General features: G+C 40.7%; 3 gene segments (V, D, J or C); all 3 read right to left on the bottom strand.

The window, feature by feature from the left end:
• Window positions 1–2,680: 2,680 nt before the first annotated feature.
• Window positions 2,681–3,172, bottom strand: LOC118590720. The segment is given in 2 exon segments: window positions 2,681–3,015; window positions 3,124–3,172. Coding segments are annotated over 2 exon segments (384 nt in total).
• Window positions 3,173–5,160: 1,988 nt separating this feature from the next.
• On the bottom strand, window positions 5,161–5,860 carry LOC118590719. The segment is given in 2 exon segments: window positions 5,161–5,582; window positions 5,809–5,860. Coding segments are annotated over 2 exon segments (474 nt in total).
• Window positions 5,861–10,637: 4,777 nt separating this feature from the next.
• Window positions 10,638–11,381, bottom strand: LOC118590718. The segment is given in 2 exon segments: window positions 10,638–11,161; window positions 11,330–11,381. Coding segments are annotated over 2 exon segments (576 nt in total).
• Window positions 11,382–22,041: the final 10,660 nt, after the last annotated feature.

Raw genomic sequence — 22,041 nt, 5'->3', positions numbered from 1 at the left:
TACTCTGTCCCACAATGGGCTTTGAGACCTTGAAGAAACTGGTAAATGAAGACCTTTTCCTATTCAAGAGCCATGGATCAGCATACACAAAACATGGTTTGATCATGCCCTTCCTTTGCAGTCAACAAGTACAAAGGGAACAGAATGAGGGAAAGATGCTCAGACTCAAACTGATTTCTGCAAGAGTGCATTGTCCATGACAATAATATCAAAACTCATTTCTCAATAAATGTGGAACTAGAAGAAAGAGGTAATCAGAGTGTCACATGATTATAATCCCAGAAGGGATTCAGGTTTGGGAGGCTGAAGCAAGAGAATGTGAGTTTAAGACCTGCCTGAGACATACAGGGAGACCTTGTCTCAAAAAACCTAAAGAACAAGAGACAAAAATGAAGAGAACAGCACAGTGGCCTTGGGAAATATACAAAAAGAAACATGAAACTAAAATTGAAGCACAGTTTTTTTTTAAGATACACACCTCCCTGTAAGAGACCTCCAATAAAATGTGTAATACTGGATTAATAGTTCTCAAGGAAGAGCAGGAAGATGAGCTATTAGAGACACACAGCACTTTCCTGCATCACTGTGAACCTGAAACAAAAACATCACATGTGCGGCTGCCAGGTGAGGGGAGCAATATGCAGAAGTGTGGGAGTCCCAAAGTAAACAACAGAGCCAGATGAAATCCCAATTGCTAAACTATAAACCATAAAGGAAACTAAGGATCCTAATGCTGGCTGCTGACAGCACAGTAGGGGAGGGGAGACTTCCCTTGATGGGGTCTTAAACAAAAGTCTCAGTGAGATCCACAGGTGTACAACCTGACACTCTGCAATGATACAACCTAAGAAGAGAGATCTGTGATCCGCACAGCAAGCAGAAACTGGAGAATGGGGCCTCTCCACTTACTAGCTTGTTCACTGGAGCCATGGTGGAGAATCTTCTTTAGGAAAGTCTTACGATTGATATCCATCCTCCAAGGCCCAGCCCAGTCCTTACACACCAGCATAGCATATTGAGTATTCCTGACTCTTCCTGTACCCTCCCCAACCCCCAGACCTGCCCCATGTCTACAACCAGGGACCTAGTCAAGACTGCTGAGTCCCATGTGTATCATGACCAACCTCTGAGTTTCATCTAGGTGACAAATCCTGTGTACCAGCTCAGCCTACTACTGTATCATCACAAAAAACACAACCAGTCAAAGAAGTCTACATGCCCAAGACTAATCACAAAACATAAACAATGAGAAAGGTCAAGACAGTATTTCTCCCATCCCCCAAATCCAGAATTACCTAGATGAACCTCAGAACATAGAACTTAAAAGAACAATAATAAACTTCATTATAGAATTCAAGGATTTTTAAAAATGACACAAGCAGCTTCATGAGCTTAAAGATAATTATCTTGAGTAAAATAAATGCTTGAGTGATGCCCAAGAAAGTAAATCATAAGGCTGAGTGAAATGATGAAGATAATCCAGGATTTGAAAATGAAATTCAATGAGATACAGAAATATTGATGAGAAGTCAAGCTGAAATGAGCATGGAATTAAAGCTTAATAAGCCAATGAGAAAACTCGGGGAAAAGCTTTGCAAGTAGAATGGATGAATAGAAGATAGAATATCAGGGCTCAAAGAAAAGGAAAGAATATAAAAACTACATTCCAACACAAGAAGAGTAGGACACCATAGAAAGGACACATTTTAAAGCTGGGGAGATGACCTGATAGTTAAGTGTACCAACTGCTCTTGCAGAGGATCTGGATTCAATTCTAAACACCCATATACTGGCTCTCAACCAGCTGTAGCTCTAGTTTTAGGGGATCTGACTCCTCTTCTGGCCTCTTCTCATACCAGACACATATGTGAGATAGGGTCACACATACAGCTAAAATGCACATACACATATAATGATAATAATAACAACAACATTTAAAAAATGATGTATTCAAATTCTTGGCTTAGTTGAAAAAATCCCAAGTCAATGGCATAGGATGGCCCTTCAAAGAGATTATAGATTAAAACATCCCTAAATTAAGAAAAGACAAACTCATATAAATACAAGAAACACATAAATACTGAATTAATAAAAAAAATAAAAGATATTCCATATGTCGATATTTTATTTGTGCTGAAATGTTATTTTATTTGTATGTTATTTAGCAGAAGTCTGGCAGTGGTAGCACACGCCCCTAATCTGATCACATGGCAAGTAGAGTCTGTGTGTTCAAGGACACAGGCAGCTTGGTGACACACGCCTTTAATCCAAGTACCAACCATAGAGACCTGGAGGTCTATATAGACAGGGAGTGAAGAAGAAGTCATGTGGTTGGGTTTAGAACCAATGAAAAGGCAGAACAGAAAGTCAATAAAAATACAGACACACAGGAAGTAGGTCTCTTTTCTCAGGGGAATTACAGCAGCAGCTGGTAAGCTAAAGGCTATTCGCTAGTGATCTGACCTCCTGGGCTTTTAACTCTTTATTTGGCTCTGTGTTTCTTATTTAATTAGACTGTTGAAAATTACATTTACAATTCCACATAGAATATCATAGTTAAATACATAATATACATAATAAAGAAAGAGTAGGAAAATATTGGGGCACACTTCAAAACTATATGGACAACAGAGTCATCCAAAAAAAATAGGTGATTAGAAGTTAGTCTTTCTTTTGTTTCTCAGAGTTTGTGCTGAGCTCCCCCTGCAGTTTGTGACACTGTGTCACTCAGAGCACAATAGTACACAGCTGAATCTGACTCTTGGACTGAGGCTTTCTGCAAGTGGAAGGAGGTGGATCCTTTATCATATGTGGCTTCAAACCCTCGGCTGCTTCCCTTGTTGTTGGCTGTTGCGACTTTCAAAAGCAGCTCTGGACCTTCTCCAGGGTACTGGACATACCAGAAAAGAGTCGGATACCCTGTATCTGAATAAGTGCAGTTTATAAATAGGACGTCGTCTTCTGAGAGAGTCACTTGACCTTGCTTCTGGGTCACTGAGTCTCCCTGGGTCCTCCCTGAAGGAAGAAAAGGATACTTGTGTCACACTAAGGACAAACCTCTTAGATGATTAAATATTTTTCTGACAGCATAAAAGAGTGCAAATTCTAAGTCACTTCACTTACCAAGCATGAACAGCAGCACCACAGTCACTAAAGCTGGGGAAATATTCATCTTTAGTGTCACCCAAGTAATGTGCTTGACTCTTCACATGAAGAAATGATGAAATGATATCAAATGATGAAACTAGGAAGCTTATAATTCACAAAGATAATGATCTTGTGTAAAGAAACTTCTCCCCCTGGTGGACAGAGACTAAACTAGGGTCTCTTGCATACCTCCCAGAAGTCTGAAATGTGCTCTCATCCTCAACATCATTTGCAAGACACATGTCAGAAGTCAAGTGGCCATTATCAATATACAGGATATAAGCAATGATTATTAATATATTCAATGTTGTCATTTTTAGGATTCAACCTGACATGAAAGTTTTACAGTAGAACTACTGATGGGTTCTCTGTTTTGGTTTTTACCATGGGATAAATTAAAGGCAAGAAGTAGATTTTACCAGTTCATGTTCACTTATATGAATTTGTATTAAGATATTATATGAGCCTAAAGTGATGGTTCAGCACTTGGAAGCACTTATTGCTCTGACAGAATCCCTAGGTTTGATTCTCAGAACACACATAGCGGTCTCAACCATCTGTACCTCCAGTTCTGGAGAAACTGACTCTCTCTTCTGACCAACATGGGCACCAGGCACACACATGGTACCTAAACACAAATGCAGGCAAAACACCCATAAGCATAAAATATCATAAATAAATCTTTAAATTTTCTTACAGGTATTGTGAAATGAAGTGATTACAAACTGGCCTGGGGAATGTGTAATCACTAAAATCTGCTCTTTTTACCCTCTAGAAATTTGAAATAAAGGGTCTATGTTGCCCATTTACTTAGAAGGTCGTTGGTGTCTTGAAACAATGTTTGAAGATTACCATACTGGACTACCACAACAAAGGAAGCAGTTGGGACTGGCATGCAGGATCCACATGCTGTGCCATGCTCTATATCAAATGTGGGCTATGACCATTTTCCTAACTCATTTCTGTAAATGTCATTGTGACCAGCGGTGCATGCTTTAGGAAACACAAAGCTGACTATCATTTGGGTTTGGGGAGACATTTGTGAATCTTCCTTGCAGACCTGATGAGGGCATTCCAAGCAGCTCACATAAGTGTCTTCAGAAAAGCTTCTTCCTTCAAGTGTTAAAGCTTCCACTCATGAGTCTTGCTTTCATGACTACCATGTTTCTGTAGAAGCTCCTGTGTTCTATAATTTGGTATTACTCATATTTCCTCACTGACAGAATTTGTCATCTCACAAAGCCATTCTTTCTCACCTTTGTCCACATCTGTTTCCTAATTCTTGTTGTTTTTAACTTAGAAATATAATCTGTAAAAGACAGTCTTTGTTTCAGAACCTTTGTCTTTTGCAGTTCAAGGTAATAAATGTTGAGCCCACTTGGATTTTCCTCACTTACAACTTTGGTACTTGCTTCCGAATGTGTTGTTCACACTGTTTTCCTATATAAGATATATAATCGTTATTAAAACAGCAATTTCTTTCTTCATTCTTCTTTTATGTTTACAATTTCACAGCCTTAGACTTTTGCACACATTGACATACTGCATATGTACACCCTCCTACAAAGCAGGCCTCAATCCCAGGAGAAAGTATTTGGTTACCCCTACAAATGGTCAGGTCGCTATTGCAGCAGCAGGAATGCCTTGCTTGTCATGTTGATCACTAAGCACAGTGGGGCCACAGCATGGTTTTGAAACAGAATATCACCAACTCCTCTAAGAATCTGATATACAGAGCTTTTGGATTGCCATACACATAGACATGCTAGAATCAGCTCACACAGAAAGGAGATGAAAGTTGACCCTTAACTTCAGATGTTTCTCTGTGTGCCTACTCACCAAACTATTCATTTTCCATTGTTTACTTAAACCAAGATATCATAGTGAACAATACATGCTTAACATATACAATAAATATGAATTTTCAAGTAACCAGTAAGATCAATCAAGAATATAATCTAAATTTTCGGGGTCATTTTGGACCTTATCATATGTACTTTTAATATCTGTATGTTAGTGTCTACTCTGAAACAATGTGGCAAATGTTGTCCTAGAATGTATGACATAGCAAAAAGGGTGGCACTCCAGCCCTGGTGGCAGGTTTGAAGACAGGCTGCAGGTGTCTGGGGAGCAGTGTGTATCTGCTGCACAGAAGTAGATGGCTGAATCTGCAGCCTGAGTGGCTGTGATGAGCAGGGAAAGGTGTTTGTGTTTCTTATCCAGTAGATGGGTGAGTCTTTGGTTCTGCTTTCTTTCCATATTTGAACGGATATCAATGATGAGCTGAGGATGCTTCCCAGGCTCTTGCTTATACCAAGGGAAGTAGACTGAGACTGAGGCACTGTCTGTGTAAGTGCAGTTGATGACAGCGCTGTCTCCCTCCTGGACACTCAGGGTGAAAGGATGCTGTTCCACCTGCTCGCCTCTTCTCTCCCCTGTGGAGAAAGATGAAGAGAAAGGAGAAAGATTGTCAGGTCATTATGCTTCCTTATCTTTTTCCTATAGTAAATAGAGAAAACATAAATGAAGCCACTCTTCTGAACATCCACAGACATCACATAGCTCCGTGGGATATGAGTGTGTGTGTGTGTGTGTGTGTGTGTGTGTGTGTGTGTGTGTGTACCACTAACATAGCCAGTCATCTCACAGTCCTCAACTCACAGTCCATCTGCAGCCAGAGGAAAATGAATAAAGCATGAACAGCTGTCCTCATTGTGCTTCCAACTCAGATCAGTTGTAGATGCTCAGTCTCTAGTCAGTCAGACATCTAGTAAGTTCCACTTGGCCTTTTCTTGTTATAACAATCATACACGCCGAGTTATTTGCCCAGCCAATAAGAAAAAGCCTGTTCATTTAAAAATCACTAAGACCACTTTTCTGTGTATCAGCCAAGGTGCCCTGCCACCCTGTGGTCAGATTTCTCACTGCAGAAATCTAGTTTGTTTTTTATCTTACTCTAGGAAAGATTCTGCCCACCTCTGTCATCCTGCATCCTCCAACCTACCTGTGCTCACACAGACCGTGCTACTGCTCAACCAGGTGAGAGCACTAACTCCCTGCTCACCGATGTGAGGACCAGGTTGTCGGACCTAGCTGTGTTACATGGCCTGTGAACCAGTCTAACTAGGTGAGTGATCAAGATCTCCAATATCCCACTCAGTCTTCACAGTCCCAGCATTGCCCATGGTTACACCTCATGTGCACCAGCCCATCCAGTTGAGAGCCCCAGATCTCCATCCACTCACAACCTCCCCAGACTCCCAGGAAGGCTACTTTGGGACCTGAAGCCTCATACCAACCTAAAGTGGAAAGTTCCCTAGAACCTCTGTGTGTCATTCCCACCTTCCCAGGCAAAGCTAGTCTTGAACACCTTTTGTGCCAGCACACGGACATAGACCTGAGTCATATCAACACCCTTTCTTGAAAACCACTGAATTAGAATCACTGTCATCCCTCCCATCAATATTGGGCATCTCTATTTGAAGGGCTGACCTACCAACTCTTCAAATCTGATTTCAAACCAACTTGATCTGTGAAACAGCAAAAACAGAAACCAAATTCTACTCAGCAGAGGCATGCTACAATTTCAGACACAGTGAAAGAAGTCTAAATGTCTACACCATTTCACAAACACACAAGCATTATGAAAGGCAACACAACCCGCACACCCACCAAACCCACCAGTGCTATAGAAATGTTCTCCAGTGGGAATGTCCTAGATGAACCCCAGGACAGTAAACAGGGACTAAGAGGGTGTGGGAAAAAGAAGCTCTACAAAGAGCAATAGCAGGACACAGTTTCTAGGAAGTGGGAGATGGAAAGTGAAGGGGCTTTAAATGGAGAGTGAGGACAGAGATCAATGCAGCAGGGAGAGAGGAGAGAGGAGGGATAAATAACACTCAGGGTGTTTGAAAAAGGTACAGGCAATCACATTATTTTCTAATATATATATATATATATATATATATATATATATATATATATATATATATATATATAAAATCAAAATGATGTTATTCTACTTAGGGTGATAAAGTTCCCCTACAACCATAGACTGTTTAGCATAACACCTGGCAGGAAAAACCTCATCTCAAGTGTTCGGTCAGGACAGCACACGACAGGTCTCCCTAAACAACATAGACTATTGCTAGTGTCTTTAGTTGACTCACAGATTTGAAGATAAGTCCCTATTCCTAAAGATATTACACACTTTGGACATAGGACTTGGAAAAAAATGAGCTACAACTGACCTAGGAGTCTATTTCCTGAGGACTCTCATAGTTTCCAGAGATATTCTGAAACCATCCAAGGAAAAAGGCAGTCAATAGTCCTATCCAGCTGTAATACCTAAGAGCCACAACAATGACCACCATCCAGATCATCAATAGTGTCTCTTCTGTCTTGGAGGTAACCAACAACCGCTGAATTAGACCCATAGGTAACTCAATGGGAGGGAATTCATCCCTGGTACTGTCAACTTCACCAACCGCCCATGGCTGGATAGGAGGAACTCAAAATGAGAACTTCCCACCGCCATTTTCCTCAGCCAGTATAATCCCTAACTACATTCTAAATGCTTATCCTTATGCACACAGATGTTGTGAAATATTATTTTAACTATGTAAAGATGTGTTACATTTATTTATGCTATGGAGCATTACTTTAACTATGTGAAGGTGTGTACATTTGTTTCTTCTGCCTTTGTTAATGATGTGAAGATGTGTTACATCTGCTTGTGCTGCATTTGTTTAATTATGTAAAGATGTGTTGCTGTTTCACCTTGCCTACTTAAAATACCTGATTGATCTAATAAAAAGCTGAATGGCCAATAGGTAGGCTGGAGAGAGATAGGTGGGGCTGGCTGGCAAAGAGAATAAGTAGGAGGAGGAATCGAGGCTCTGGGGAGAAAAGCACAGAGAAATAGTAGAGGGAGAGCCATCCAGGATGGGCTGGCCAGCAAGCCAGATGGAGGAAGCAGGATAGCAAGATGGACAGTACATACAAGAGGTAAACAGGCCTTGGGGTAGTACATAAATTAATGAAAATGGGTTAATTTAAGTTAAAAATAAAACTACCTAGAGCAAGCCTAAGCTAAGGCCAAGAATTCATATTTAATAATGTCTCCTTATCATGATTTGCCGGCTGGCAGGCAAAGAAAGCCTGCTGCAGTTGGGTGCCTATGACAACCGATGCATGTACAGCACGTGCCCTACAGACAGCATTGCAGAAAGGCTGGTCCAAGGTTAGAATACATTCAGATAGTGTCAAGTTAGGATGCAACAGAACCATTTCTGCATCACCCCTTGGCTTTCACTTACTTTTGGAGGACTTGACACACAACATCTCACTGAATTAAGATAAATCTAGGCTGGCCTCTAACTTATGATTCTTCTGCTTCAGCTTTCCAAATGCTGAGATTACAGGCCAGCACTACCATAACCACTCTGAATTCACTACACTACATCTACTTGTCTCTGAATAATATTCTCTGATAGACATTGCTGATGCAAATACACCCTAAAAGAGATTGTAACAGTGTACAGAAAACCTGAACAAGTCCAAGCCATACAAAATGTCAGCACAGAGATGGGGAAGCAGACACGAACTTCCATCCCTAACCCAGAAACCTTTTGCCACTGATACCTGCTGTGAGAGGGAAAATCAGTTTTCTCCAGTGGAGTGGCAATAGGTACTTTAATCACATACCAGGGCAGACCTCAAGTTCAGGAGTAGTTGACCAACACAAACATGCTTGTGTGAATCTTTTGTTGTTATTGTTATTGTTATGTTGTAGTGGGATTTTGTTTTTGGAGGGACGTTGTTTTGTCTTCTTGGTTTTTTGGGGTTTTGTTTGTTTGTTTGTTTGTTTTTGAGGATTATTTTAGAGAACATTGATTGAGTTAGGCAAGAAGGGAGATAAGGGAGGACTAGAGAGACAGGAAAGAATGTAATCCATATACATTATATAAACAGTTCAAAAATAATAAAAATTGTCATAAAATATACTGACATTGCTCTGTTAGTGTTTCTTCAGTTTGGGTGCAATGGTGCATGATATCCTGTGACTTTTTTGCCTGACCTTGTACAATTTCACTCACTAGTGTTTACAGTGTTATTCTTTTAGCAACTTCCTTTTCAAGGTGTATAGTTAGATGATGTCAGGTGCTCCTCAGAAATGCAAAACTGCAAAAAGAACATGTGACAGTTTCTGAATGAGGGAAATGACAAAGCTGACACTTGAGCTCTTACAGCTATCTTGTGTACTGTGCAATAGCAGCACACATCTGATGAACAGTTGAAGACATGGACTTTATTGAATCTAGGTTTGATGATTGTAGTGGAACACTGTTTCTAAAATGATTTAATTACTAATACAAATGAGTTTTGTGTAAGTCTTCTTTTAGTGCAAACATAAACTTATCTTTTAATGAAATATTACTTTCTCAGACATTTTTTGTAAGTTGTGGAAATCTGATAAAGTAAAAATGGCTACATTACTTGTGTCTTAGTTACTGTTTTTTTGGTGTAAAGAAACAACATGACCAAGCAACTTATAAAATAAATTTAATTCAGGACTTGCTTAAAGTCTCAGAGTGTTAGTCCATTACCATTATGGCTGGGAGCAAGGCAGCAGGCTGGCATAGTACTGGAAAAGTAGCTGAGAATTTTTCCATCCTTATCAGTAGGCAGCAGGCAGAGAAAGAGACACTGGGCCAGGTGTGAGCTTATTAACCTCAAAGAACGCTTTCAGAGATACGCCTCCTCCAACAAGACCACACCTCCTAATGCTTTCCAAACAGTTCATCAACAGAGGACAAAGCATGCAAATATATGAGCCCATGGGGGCAATTTTCATTTAAACGAATGTAATTTGCATGTAATTGAGAATCATTATCGATGCATTTTATCATTAAGTCTTCAATTATGAGGAAAATTAATTTATTTGAACTCAAAACAGCTGGAATAGCACACACAAAAACCTACATAAGCTCAGGCTACACAAAATTCCAGTGTAGGGGCATGGGCAGAGAGTCCCACCCCTAACTAAGGGCATGTTGGCCTGTGATGGCTACTAAGAGAGGGAGAATCTGTTTTCTTTAAGGGTATGGCCCCATTAGGTCAACCACACTCCAGGGAAGGCCACATATCCAAGAGGTTAGGACAGCACACACAGTACTTGAAAGTTTTGGTTTTTTCAGAAACAAACAAAGGAAGAAAAGCTGGAAAGTAAGGACGAGGGGGGGAACTGGTAGGAACTGGTGGAGAACTGAATATGATCAAAGTGCATTGTATGAAATTCTCCAAAAAACTAATAAGAGTTCCATTCTTCTGATAACTGAAAGATCTGCAATTGACGGAATCACTGGGTCATTGCTTTCCTGTCCCCTGAACAGCATGCCTGTTTGATGCTTTTGTAGAACAATAATTTAAGAACAGTGAACACTGTGCAATGGATCTGCCTGACAGTACTGTGAACCTTGTCATCTTTGTCAGTTGTCCCAGTATTCCTCATGAGAATTTCTTTCTGAAAATGGGTATCTGTAAGGAGAGGGTATAATGATGTGAAACAGCAATCCTGAACTCTCTAGTGTTAGCAGAGATGACAGAGATGCAGCATAAATTTGAAACCCTACAGCTGTGCAAAGCCTCCTGTTGAGTCTCCCTGTGGCAGGGCGGTAGCTGCACACCCAGCTGCAGTTTGGAGCCAGGCTGCACACTTGCCTGGAGCACTGTGCATCAGCAGCACAGAGGTAGGTGCCTGAGTCCAACAGCTGGGCATCTCTGATGTACAGGGTGCTGTAGCGCTCCTTGGAATCGAATGTTGACTTTAACCTCCCATTCTCCTTTGTTCCTGGAGCCATGAAGAAGAGCCTGAGGAGGCTGCCCCTGGGATTCTGTCGGAACCACTGCACATTTGTCATGGTTTTAGAAAAATTGCATCTCAGAGCAGAGCCGGCTCCCTCCGGAAGACTCAGGGCTGGAGGACTCTGTTCCACCTGCATCCCTCTCACCCCTGCTCAGAGAAAGGAACACAAACCATATGACAGGCAATCCTTCCTTAGTTTCCACCCTGACAGATATCTCGGGAGGCAGCCATGAGGAGCTTTGGATCACCTGTGTTCTGCCCTCCCTCTGGCAGCTCTGGAGCACCCCTATCCCATCTGGGAGAGCCACAACTCACAGCAAACCTGCACCCACAGCAGCCCCAGCACAGCTCCCAGGATCCTCTCCATGGATCCTGTCAAACTGCTGAGGCGCCTTCACCCAGCTCCAGACAGTGTCTAGCTTAGTTCCAACAAGCAGCAGGCTCTCCCTCACCCACTGAGCACCAATAAAACCTGAGCTCTTTCATCTTGATAGAAATCCCCACCCACAGCAGCCCAGTGAGGCCTCACAATAACTGCTCTCTAGCTGTGGATGAAAACCCTGCAGGGAAGCAGGAAGTCATGCCACCTACAGGTTGAAACTGAAGAGTGTTGGTTGGGTTGTCCTGTTTGTTTGTTTGTTTGTTTGTTTGTTTGTTTGTTTGTTTGTAACAGTTAAAGTAGGAGACATTTGAGAGAAGGAAGGGATGATCACGTAAGGTCTCCAAACATCACAGTGCATAGAAGGATAGAGAGAGTAAGCCATTTCTTATACGCCATAATTTGACAGAATTTGAGAGATCAGCTGTATGAAAAGTCTTATTTAAAAAACTCTTTAAAGGAGTGCAATTTGTGCTGGAGAATAAATACACTTTGTTGAAATCAGCAGATCACCATCTGCAAAGAAAATGTTTCCAATGAAACTTTCATTTGTGTAAACAAGCAGGTTATGAACACAACGTTCACCCTGATTCATTTTCCACCTCTGTCCTTCCCCAATCCCTTCCCTGAACCCTGCAGACCCACACATTGATGGTCAAGTGCAGTGCTGGTCTCTGTATTTATTTTCGTCTTCTATTTTGTGCCTCATTACTTTCTCTCCTCTCAACTAATTATGTTTGTTCCTGCTATCCTGAGTGAAGACAATGAAAACTTTGGCGATTACAGATATAGGAATAATCCTGGATCAGTGAACTCTGGGGATTTTCATCATAAAATATTAAAACTTCAAGTCATGGAGTTAGATATTTTCTATTGAATTTCACACTTCACATTGCCCAGTAAAATTCTATTTCCTTATCTCTGCTCAAGAAATCATCCTCACAGTGGATTTTCAGGCTCCTCTAGTTTTATAGCTCCACAGAATAGCGAAGCTAAGGACCAGGAATAACCTTTGCTCTCTTTGACTAAAAGTCTCACATGTTCTCTGGTCTCTTTAACTGTCCAACCCTTCAGGCACTTCAGAAAGTCATTTCCAGGAAGCCTGCAGTGCCACCTAATGGACCAAGACCATCAGCAAAGGTGACTTCAGGCCATAACTCCACAACTCACACAAAAGAAACCCTCTTCACTTCTTTAATTCCTGGTGGAGGAAATGCAAGATGGTCAGAAGACATGACAGTCTATATGGAGTGGGGGTTAAAGATGAACCACTTTGAAAGTGATACATCATGGAGATTAAACCTCTAAATAAGCCCATACTTCTTATCTTGTGCTATTTATTAGATTTTTTATAATTTAGTTAAAAAGAAATCCATAAGCATTGACTAAAGTTTCACTGAAAATGAATACTAAGAACACATGAAAGGGGAGGGGATACTTCTTTACTCTCTAATGAAGAAGACTAAAATACAGGGATCTGAATAAAACAAACAGGATCAGGGAAGAGCATAAACTGAGGGTTGTGTGATCCCAGGAACAGGAGAAATGCCCACATGCAGATTGTCAGACTCTGAGGAAGGCAGGTACAGTTTATTTCCACTCTCACTTTTATGGAAATAATGGGAAAAATTGGTATGAATCATTGATAGCTTTTATGATTTTATTGGTGAATATAAAATGCATGAGAACATGAACTATCAAAATAAAAAAAAAACATTGCATCAAGGATAAATTCCTCTAATGTTATTTTTATCCAATTTTTTATCACTCATACTCAAACTCTGTCTCCATTTTCTTGATTTGAGGGTTAGGCTGCCAATAGTTTTGCTGTAGATTTATATTAATGGGCAAGAATATTGAAATGATCAAAAATTCATACTAGTCTATTTACAGTATTTATTCATAGAAAGTGATATATTGAATGCATACCTTTTAGTAAAACATCACTGTCTAGACAAAACCTTACCAAGGACAACAATGATAGACATGCTAAATGAATGGACAAAGACCACACTTTTTCCCTACACACACACACACACACACACACACACACACACACACACACAGAGAAAAACAAAAAACAAAAAACACAACCTACAGGCAACTAAGATTGCTGAAGTCAGAAAAATAGTATTCCCCAGAGGATAGGGCAACAGTTGATTATTCAATACCAAATAGTCAACCCTGAAAATATACATACAAGTAACATTTTATAAAGTGAGAAAGTTGTATTTAGGAATATATATACATACACATGTACATACAAACACACACCTTTATTTTCAAAAGGCAATGAATTTGAAAGAGAGCAAAAGGGAGGTAACGTGGGAGGGTGTGAAGAGAGGGAAGGGAAGGAAGAAGTGATATAATTGTACTATAATCTCAAAAAAAGTTATAAAAAGGTTCCAAATGTAATAATAAGTCTCCTGGGTATACATTAGCACACATAGGGCCTACTGCTCCCTTGTATCAGCTTCTACTGATTAGCACAGATATTGCTGTTTGGCTAGCTAGTGATCCAGAGTCCCTACAGCTGTTTAAGAATCCTCTCTTTATTCGCATGTAGCATGTTTTCCTCTTTATTCACTAGCATGTTTTTCTAGCAGAAGGGACAAGGATGAAGGGAAAGGATGGTCCCTGAGGTCAGAGGGGAATCATGCTCTCATATGGTGTGATTGCTTTGCTTTTCTTAGTAATTTGTGAATTGTAATTTATCAGCTCTCTTGAGGAACTCTAAAATAACTACATTGTGTATCGCTCTTGTGCAGTATTGGTAAGCAGCCACTGAGTGATTCTTATGACAGAAGATTGGGAAAGGGAAAAATATAAATGGAGAAATAACAAATATAGTTTCAAAGAACAACCCTATGGAAAGAAAAAAGAACAGCATGATACAGAGGGGAATATACAGTACTGAAGCAACTTCATGTATACAGACATCTAACCGAAGACTGGTTATTATAAGATGAAAATATACATTGTATGTGCTAAATTGGTAAAGACACAAGTATCTGTCAATGTGACAGAAGATGGGACTACAAAGGAGGAAATTAAAAAGCCAGGAACACACTCACCTGAGAAGAGTCTCAATTAGGAGTTGTTTAGTTTAAGCTGGCCTGTGGGCATGTCTGAAGAATATATTTTGTTGACATAATTGATGTATGAAGACCCTGCCTGGAAGTGGATAGCAACATTCCCTCATCAGGGACCTTCAACTGTAGACAAAGGACACTGAGTCATAAGCAACCTCACATTTAGTTCTCTACACTCTACATCCCTAGTCTGTTTTGGTGCTAGCTGCCTTGACTTCCCACCTGTGGTGGTCTATAAGCTGGAAATGTAAGTTATGAGAGATCCTCTCTGTCCACGTTGCTTCTTGTCAGGGTATTTTGTCTCAGCAACAGAAAATATAGACATTGGTGCCAAGAAAGTGGGTCATTACAGTGACAGGTCTGACCAAGTGGCTTTTACATCTTCTGACGATTTTGTGAAAGGATTTGGTACATTGGACTACAATGGTTATTAAATGCTCAAAGCAAAGCTTATCGTCATTCTAGTGGGATCATCCAGATAAGTATGCTGAGAAGAATGCAGAAGTGAAGGCCTAGATCATGTAGTGATAGAGAGGAACAAGAACATCATTGAAATCCATTTAAATTGACATTGGATTCAGGCAAGGAGAGAAGCAACTGGATTGCCAGTTTCTGCTCTTTCAGCATAGTACAAAGCCTGCTCATTCATGTGCACGTCCAAATGCCCACAGTGCCAGACAGCCTCATTCATGAAGAAACTGGTGGGGAGCATAGAGACAACAGTGATGTAAGAGGGATACCCTGTTATCTCCTCCTACCTTCTTAAATTTAAACCAAGACCAACATAATGTCACCAATTTGTAAGTGTAGATAATAGTTTTTCTTTCTATCTTTTCATAGATGGAAGACATGTCAGCAAGTAGTAGCTGGAGCAGGAAGCTGAGTGATCACATCTTTCCCCACAGCATGATGCAGAGAGAGGGAACTAAAAGGGGGTGAGGCTACAAGTCTCAAAGCTCAGCCCAGGGACTAACTACCTCAGAAATGGTACACCTCCTGAATGTTCCCTCAAACAATGCTATCAACTGTGGAAAAAAGTGTTCAATAATGAGAATATGAAGAACATTCTCATTCAAAGTACCATAGACCTATAATAACAGAACCAATACTCAGATTGGAACCTTATCCTGTATTCTGCCAAAATGTCATAAAGCCACGAATTATACAGTAAAATGCTGAGAAAATTTTTTTTAATTTTTTTATCCTAGAGCACTGTATATTCTTCCTCAATGCCTTTTCAATTCTTCTTTACTATTAAAAATGCCATACATATGCACAATGATATATCATATTTATCCCCAGTTTCCCGCATCTAATCCATATATATAGTTACATATATATGCTCCCGAACAAGCTCCTCTCTAAACATTTTTTTTAACCTACTAAATCTAGTTAGTGTTACCACTAGTCCACGATAGGGGCATCCACTGGAGCACTGGAAACTCACCAGTCGCCATGTCCTTAATTAAGAATGATTTTCTCATGAGGTTGGAGAGATTGCCCAGCAAGTAAGAACACTGGCTGCTCTTCCAGAAGACTTGTGTTCAATTCCCATAACCCACATGTTAGCTCACAGCTGTCTGTAACCTCAGGTCCAAGGAACGTGAAACCCTTACACAGGCATACATGCAGGCAAAACACCAATGTACAAAAAATTTTAAAAATTAAAAATGAATGACTATCCCTTCCCTTTTATTTATCTCCTAGAGTAAACTACAATGTCTTGTGGGTATATACTTATGAATGTTTTGTTTCACATTTTTCTTCCATGGTTTGGAAATATTTGTTCAGAGTCTCCGCTTGTAAACATGGAGAATGTGTAGACAATCCTGACTATGCTCCATCCTTTCAGTAAATGTGTCTGTCAACAAACCCAAATGAAATATCTTATCCCTCCTATCTTGGTTTTTCTGAAACCACAGACTACACAAATGGTGTTCTAACATACAGACCACAATTCAGCTTTACAAAAGTGAAAGTTTTAAGCCTATTTCATAGGTGTAACTCAATCTGTTACAGGAACTAATTACATCAGACATCTTTCCTGGACTTGACACTCAAGCCAGGTAAAATCCACTGTGCCCAAGGACCAGAGAAGGGGGTGGTAATAAGATCTTCAGTGTCTTCACATTTACTCACATAAGTATATCTAAAGCCTGTCGATGTGTCTTTGAGGCTGATCTATGCAGGTCTTTGTTCTCCAGGACAAAACCCAATAGTGTCTAGAACACGTTAAGTTTTCATCTACACCAACAAAGAACTTAACGAAGGGAGGGATGGAGGGAGGGAGGAAGAAAAGCGGAGTCACTCAGTACACATAAATCAAGATTCAGACAGGAATAGAGCCTTACTCAGAACTTATTATATATAAAAAAAAACATAAACCCTCTCTTTGATCTCTCTGACCATACAAGTTTTGTGGTATTTGCTGTTTCATCCAGTTCTCACACTCACACTGTGATCCTTCCTTTAGCTCATCATACATGAAGTTCTTTAATGTAGGTGTGTGGTTGGAGCTGAGAAAAGCAATACAATTAGAGCTATAACTAAAACATAGTTACATAACTATAAAGTTTGTCTCTCTCTCTCTCTCTCTCTCTCTCTCTCTCTCTCTCTCTTTTAATCCTGGTGTGACGGGAAATGGAAAGACTAGGAATTGAACCCAGGTCCTAAAACATCGGTTGGTGCTCTAACTGCTGAGCCATCTCTCTATATTTTAAACTAGTTAGTTTCAAATTTATGATATTCTCAAGACAATTTTGACAACTGTTTCAGTTGTGTTTTGTTAGTGCATTCCAAATATGATATCCACATGTCTTGAGAGACTAAAGAAAAGGAACAATCCTTACTAACTCTAAAGGATCTCTGTTCATGTATCAAACATTTTCATGTATTGATGCATAATAAAAATCATAACCAGTGAATGAACTTGTGATAAAGCTCCAGTGAGGACCAGGGTGAATATGCTAAATGAGGAGACCATTTCAGCACTTCAACCTAAAAAGTAGTCAATTGAAGCTGAGCGGTGGTAGCTCATGCCTTTAATCCCAGCAGTCAGGAGGCAGAGCCAAGCGGATCTCTGTGAGTTCGACGCCAGCCTGGGTTACCAAATGAGTTCCAGGAAAGGCACAAAGCTACACAGAGAAACCCTGTCTCAAAAAACAAAAACAAAAAAAAGTAGTAAATGGAGATATTTATGGTGGCACAGGCCTGTAATCCCAGATCTCAGTATGGTGAAACAGAACATCACGAATTTTAGGTCAGCCTAGGCTCCAAAATAAAATCCTGTCTCAAAAATAAATGAATTAATGAAAATACATACAGGAAAGCAATGAATGAGACAGTTAACTGAGCAAAGAGACAACTGCAAATGAGAGAAAATCTTGTGAGTTAGTCCTCTGACAGAGGATTGACCCACTAGACAATAAAAGCAATCAACCAAAAATGGGCATAGAGCTGAACAGAGAGTTCTCAAAAGAAAAAACTGCAGATAGCCAATAAATGAAGCCTTGAATACTCTTAGTCATCAGTGAAGTGGAAGTTCAACTCATGTGATACTCATCTCACCGCATCCAGAATAGCAATCATAAAGTGATCACATGACCACAAATGCTGGTGAAGATGCTGGGAACAGCGAGCTTCATTCTCCAGGGCAGAAGCACAAACTGATGTGACAACCACGGGAATCAATGTGAAGATTCCTCAGAAATCTAAAAGAGGAAGGATTGTCGGGTCCAGCTTTGCAATTCTTGGATATATATATCTGAAGGACTACACACACTACACAGAGATAACTGCTCAACAATGTTTGTTACTGCTCTACTCAAAACTTCTAGAAAATGAAGCCAGCCTAGCTGTTCATCAACAAAAGAATGGATAATGAAAATTTGGTGGAGATTTTATAAATATCTTTGGAACACAGTCAAAAGAATGACGCATGGTGAACAGAGTCTTGAGGAACTGTGAGAGAGGCTGCAGGAGAAAAGGCAGAGGGCCTTTGACCTCAGGTGTGTTTTGTTCCCAGGACTGTTCGTGGACATGATTAAGTGCCTCCTGGGTTAAACACTTACATTCAATTCATAAGACATGTTTAATCCTATAGCTATGACTTGGATGCCAGATCACAGCTACGGAACCCCAATCTGGTCAATGTACCCTGAACCTGGATATGGCTTCTGCCTTGCTTTCATGCTTTCCCAGATATGTATGTGCCAGGGAATTGTGTTTAAATTGGTCTGTCCTGATCTCAATGTCCCTTGCGCATAGATTCCTTCCTCTCTCTCATCAACTGGACTCCTGGACCTTGGCCTGGTGTCCGGCCGTGGATCTCTACATCTGCCTCCATCAGTTACTGGATGAAGGCTCTATGATGACAGTTAGGATATTCACTAATCTGATTACCAGAGTAGGCAAGTTCAGACACCCTCTCTACTATTGCTAGTAGTCTAAGGTAGGAAAATGTACAGAGATGGCCAGCCAAACTAGTGGAAATGCATGAATTGTAGACAGATAGCTGTGGAGCGGCCATGGTACTGGACTCCCTATGGATAGGCAAAACAGTTGTTTAGCTTTAACTGTTTAGGGGACCCCCAGGCAGTGGGATCTGATTCTATCCCTGGTGCATGAGTGGGCTTTTTGGAGCCAAGTGCCTGTGGCTGGTCACCTTGGTGCCGAGGGGAGGGGCCTGGACCTGCCTCAATTGACCTGCTGACTCCCCATGGGACACCTTGCCTTGGAGGGCAATGGAAATGGGGGGTGTATTGGGGAGAAGGCCAGGTGTCAGGAGGAGGAAGGCAAGGGGAATCTGTGGTTGGTATGTAAAATGAATAAAAAATTTCTTAATAGTAAATTTTTTTTAAATTGGTCTGTCCTGAGACAGTTCTGAGAAAGGGCTCCTCTGTCAATATTTAGTATGTGCTTACTGGCATTTGCTTACATTTTTTATTATGTTTTTATGAACTCAAACAACCTTCCTTGGATCATGGTTTTCTTTGTTACATTTGTGTATAAAAGTAAAAATAAAACTGAAGTAAGATTGTCTACAGTATTAGACTGTAGTCCATCCCATTCTTTCAGGTCCTCCAATCCCAGGACTAATAGACAACATCTACACACGCCCACCAAAATGTCAAGAATATATACATATATATGAATATTATTCATCAATAAAGAAAAGTGAAATGATAGGATTTGCATGAAAATGGATGCAGTTGGAAAATTCTATACTAAGTAAGTTATTCCATCCTCAGAGAGACAAACATGTGCAAACATTAGTTTGTAATTTTTATCTGTATGTATTCATGGGACTATGACTGTGTGCCAATGCCAGGAAGCTAGGAAAAGGGAAAAAAGAGGCATTAAGACAGAAGTGAGTGAAGATAATAGAACATACAATATGGAAGTGGAAGCAGAGATACTGAAAGCAAGAAGGTGTCACTAGGACTGGGAACTAAGGAGATGGCACAGTAAATTAGCTTGGGGAAGGGTATGTATGAAACTGCCATAGAAAAAAGTGCTACTTTGTAAACAAGTTTGTCAAAATCAGAAAATAAAAACTTTTCAATGGAAATATTTCTAAAAAGCAACCAAGTCACATTGCTGTAGAAGTGACGATGGTCTTTATTACATGACATGAGGTGAGTGAGTCTCATTTGCCATGGGCATGTTGTCCAACACGCCAAGATAGTCATATGAAGAGTGTGTACATTCTTGTAAAAGTATCAACATAAGAGAAGACAAGAGTAGAGAAGAAAACAGAAGAGAAGAGGAGAGGAGAGGAGAGGAGAGGAGAGGAGAGGAGAGGAGAGGAGAGGAGAGAAGAGAGGAGAAGAGAAGAGAAGAGAAGAGAAGAGAACAGAACAGAACAGAAGAGAAGAGAACAGAAGAGAAGAGAAACACTATTTCAGCCAAACCAATAGTGTGTCTTTCCCTTTAGGACTGGTTATTTTCAAAATGTCAAAATACGTTCCCAATCAATCAAGCCCTCTCTACTCTTGCTTTTAATTCATATTGCCTATAGAATAGAAACAGAATTTCTGTAGCCTGAGATTTGTGCTCTATCTAAAGCCATGAGAGACCCAGTAGGTTTGGGTGCAGGCTGCAGGTGCCTGGGGAGCACTGTGTGCTCACTGCACAGAAGTAGACAGCTGAGTCACTGGGCTGGGAGTCTCTGATGTGCAGGGAAACATGCAAGCTGGCTTTGTGGAGGTAAGCTGTGAATCTGCCTTCTTTCTTTTCACCATTGGAGAAGATGGACATCAGTGCCTTGGGGCTTTTCCCAGGTTCTTGTCTGTACCACCAAAAGTACTGAGAATTTTGATCACTGTAAGTGCAGTTGAGAGAGACTATGGCTCCTTCTGGAACACTGAGGGATTCTGGGTTCTGTTGCACCTTCTGCTGGCTGCTCACCCCTGTGCAAAGACAAATATCAGACAAAAAGGACTGCATGCATATGGATGCAGACACCCCAGAATAGCTTTTTATAAGCCTCTCACTCCCTAACTAGAGATTTATAATGTATGTGTTTCTACCATTAGCTTTATTGAGCAACAACTTTACATATCACACATGTATCCCACAGGAATTCCCAGACTTACAGTTTAACTGAAGCCACAGCACCACCACAGAAACAATCAAGGATTCCATCCTCTCTTCCTCCCTCTTCACTGAGGATTCAGATTCTCAGTGCTAAACTCATAGAGTCACATTCAAAAGTTTCCACATGTCCTGCTTACGGAAACATGAAAAGCAGCTTTGTTAGCAATCAGAAAAGTGACTCTTCACCACCTCAGCAGCACCAAGCCTTTCCTAGAACCCTTTCTCTACCCCCTCCTCCTCTTCCTGCCCTCCCTCTTCCCCCCACCTCTACCACTTGAGCACTTGACTCAGGATCCCTAAGAAAACACTGCCACCCGGTGGGCTCAAGAGATTGACCAAAGAAATATTCAAGCTGTAAACTCTTTAAAAAAAAAAAAAAAAACACAGAAGAGGAGAAAACATCGTTTATTTTTTATATTGGTATTCTTTTTATTCGTTTCAGCATTTTTTATTTTATTTTATAATTTAATTTAATTTTATATATCAGTCATGGGTTCCACTGCCCTCCCCCTGCCACTACCACCCACAAAATCTCCCCACCCCAGCTCACCCTCCATTCGCATCTCCTCCAGGGCAAAGACTCCCCTGGGGATTCATTTAAACCTGGTGGATTCAGTACAGGCAGGTCCAGTCCCCTCCTTCCAGGCTGAGCAAAGTGTCCCTGTGTAAGCCCAAGGTTCCAAACAGCCAGCTCATGCACTAAGGACAGGTCCAGGTCCCACTGCCTGGGTACCTCCCAAACAGTTCAAGCTATCCAACTGTCTCACTTATCCAGAGGACCTGACCCAGTTGGGGGCTCCTCAACTATTGGTTCATAGTTGATGTGTTTTCATTAGTTTGGCTAATTGTCCCTGTGCTTTTTCCAATCATGGTCTCAAAAATTCTCGCTCATACAATCCCTCCTCTTTCTAGTCAGTTGTACTCCTGGAGCTCCACGTGGGGCCTGGCCATGGCTTTTG

This window comes from Onychomys torridus, chromosome 9 (assembly GCF_903995425.1).
Source record: "Onychomys torridus chromosome 9, mOncTor1.1, whole genome shotgun sequence".
In the NCBI taxonomy this organism is placed as follows: domain Eukaryota; kingdom Metazoa; phylum Chordata; class Mammalia; order Rodentia; family Cricetidae; genus Onychomys; species Onychomys torridus.
The sequence above is the reverse complement of the archived record's forward strand: the minus strand, read 5'-3'. Positions and strand labels throughout refer to the sequence as shown.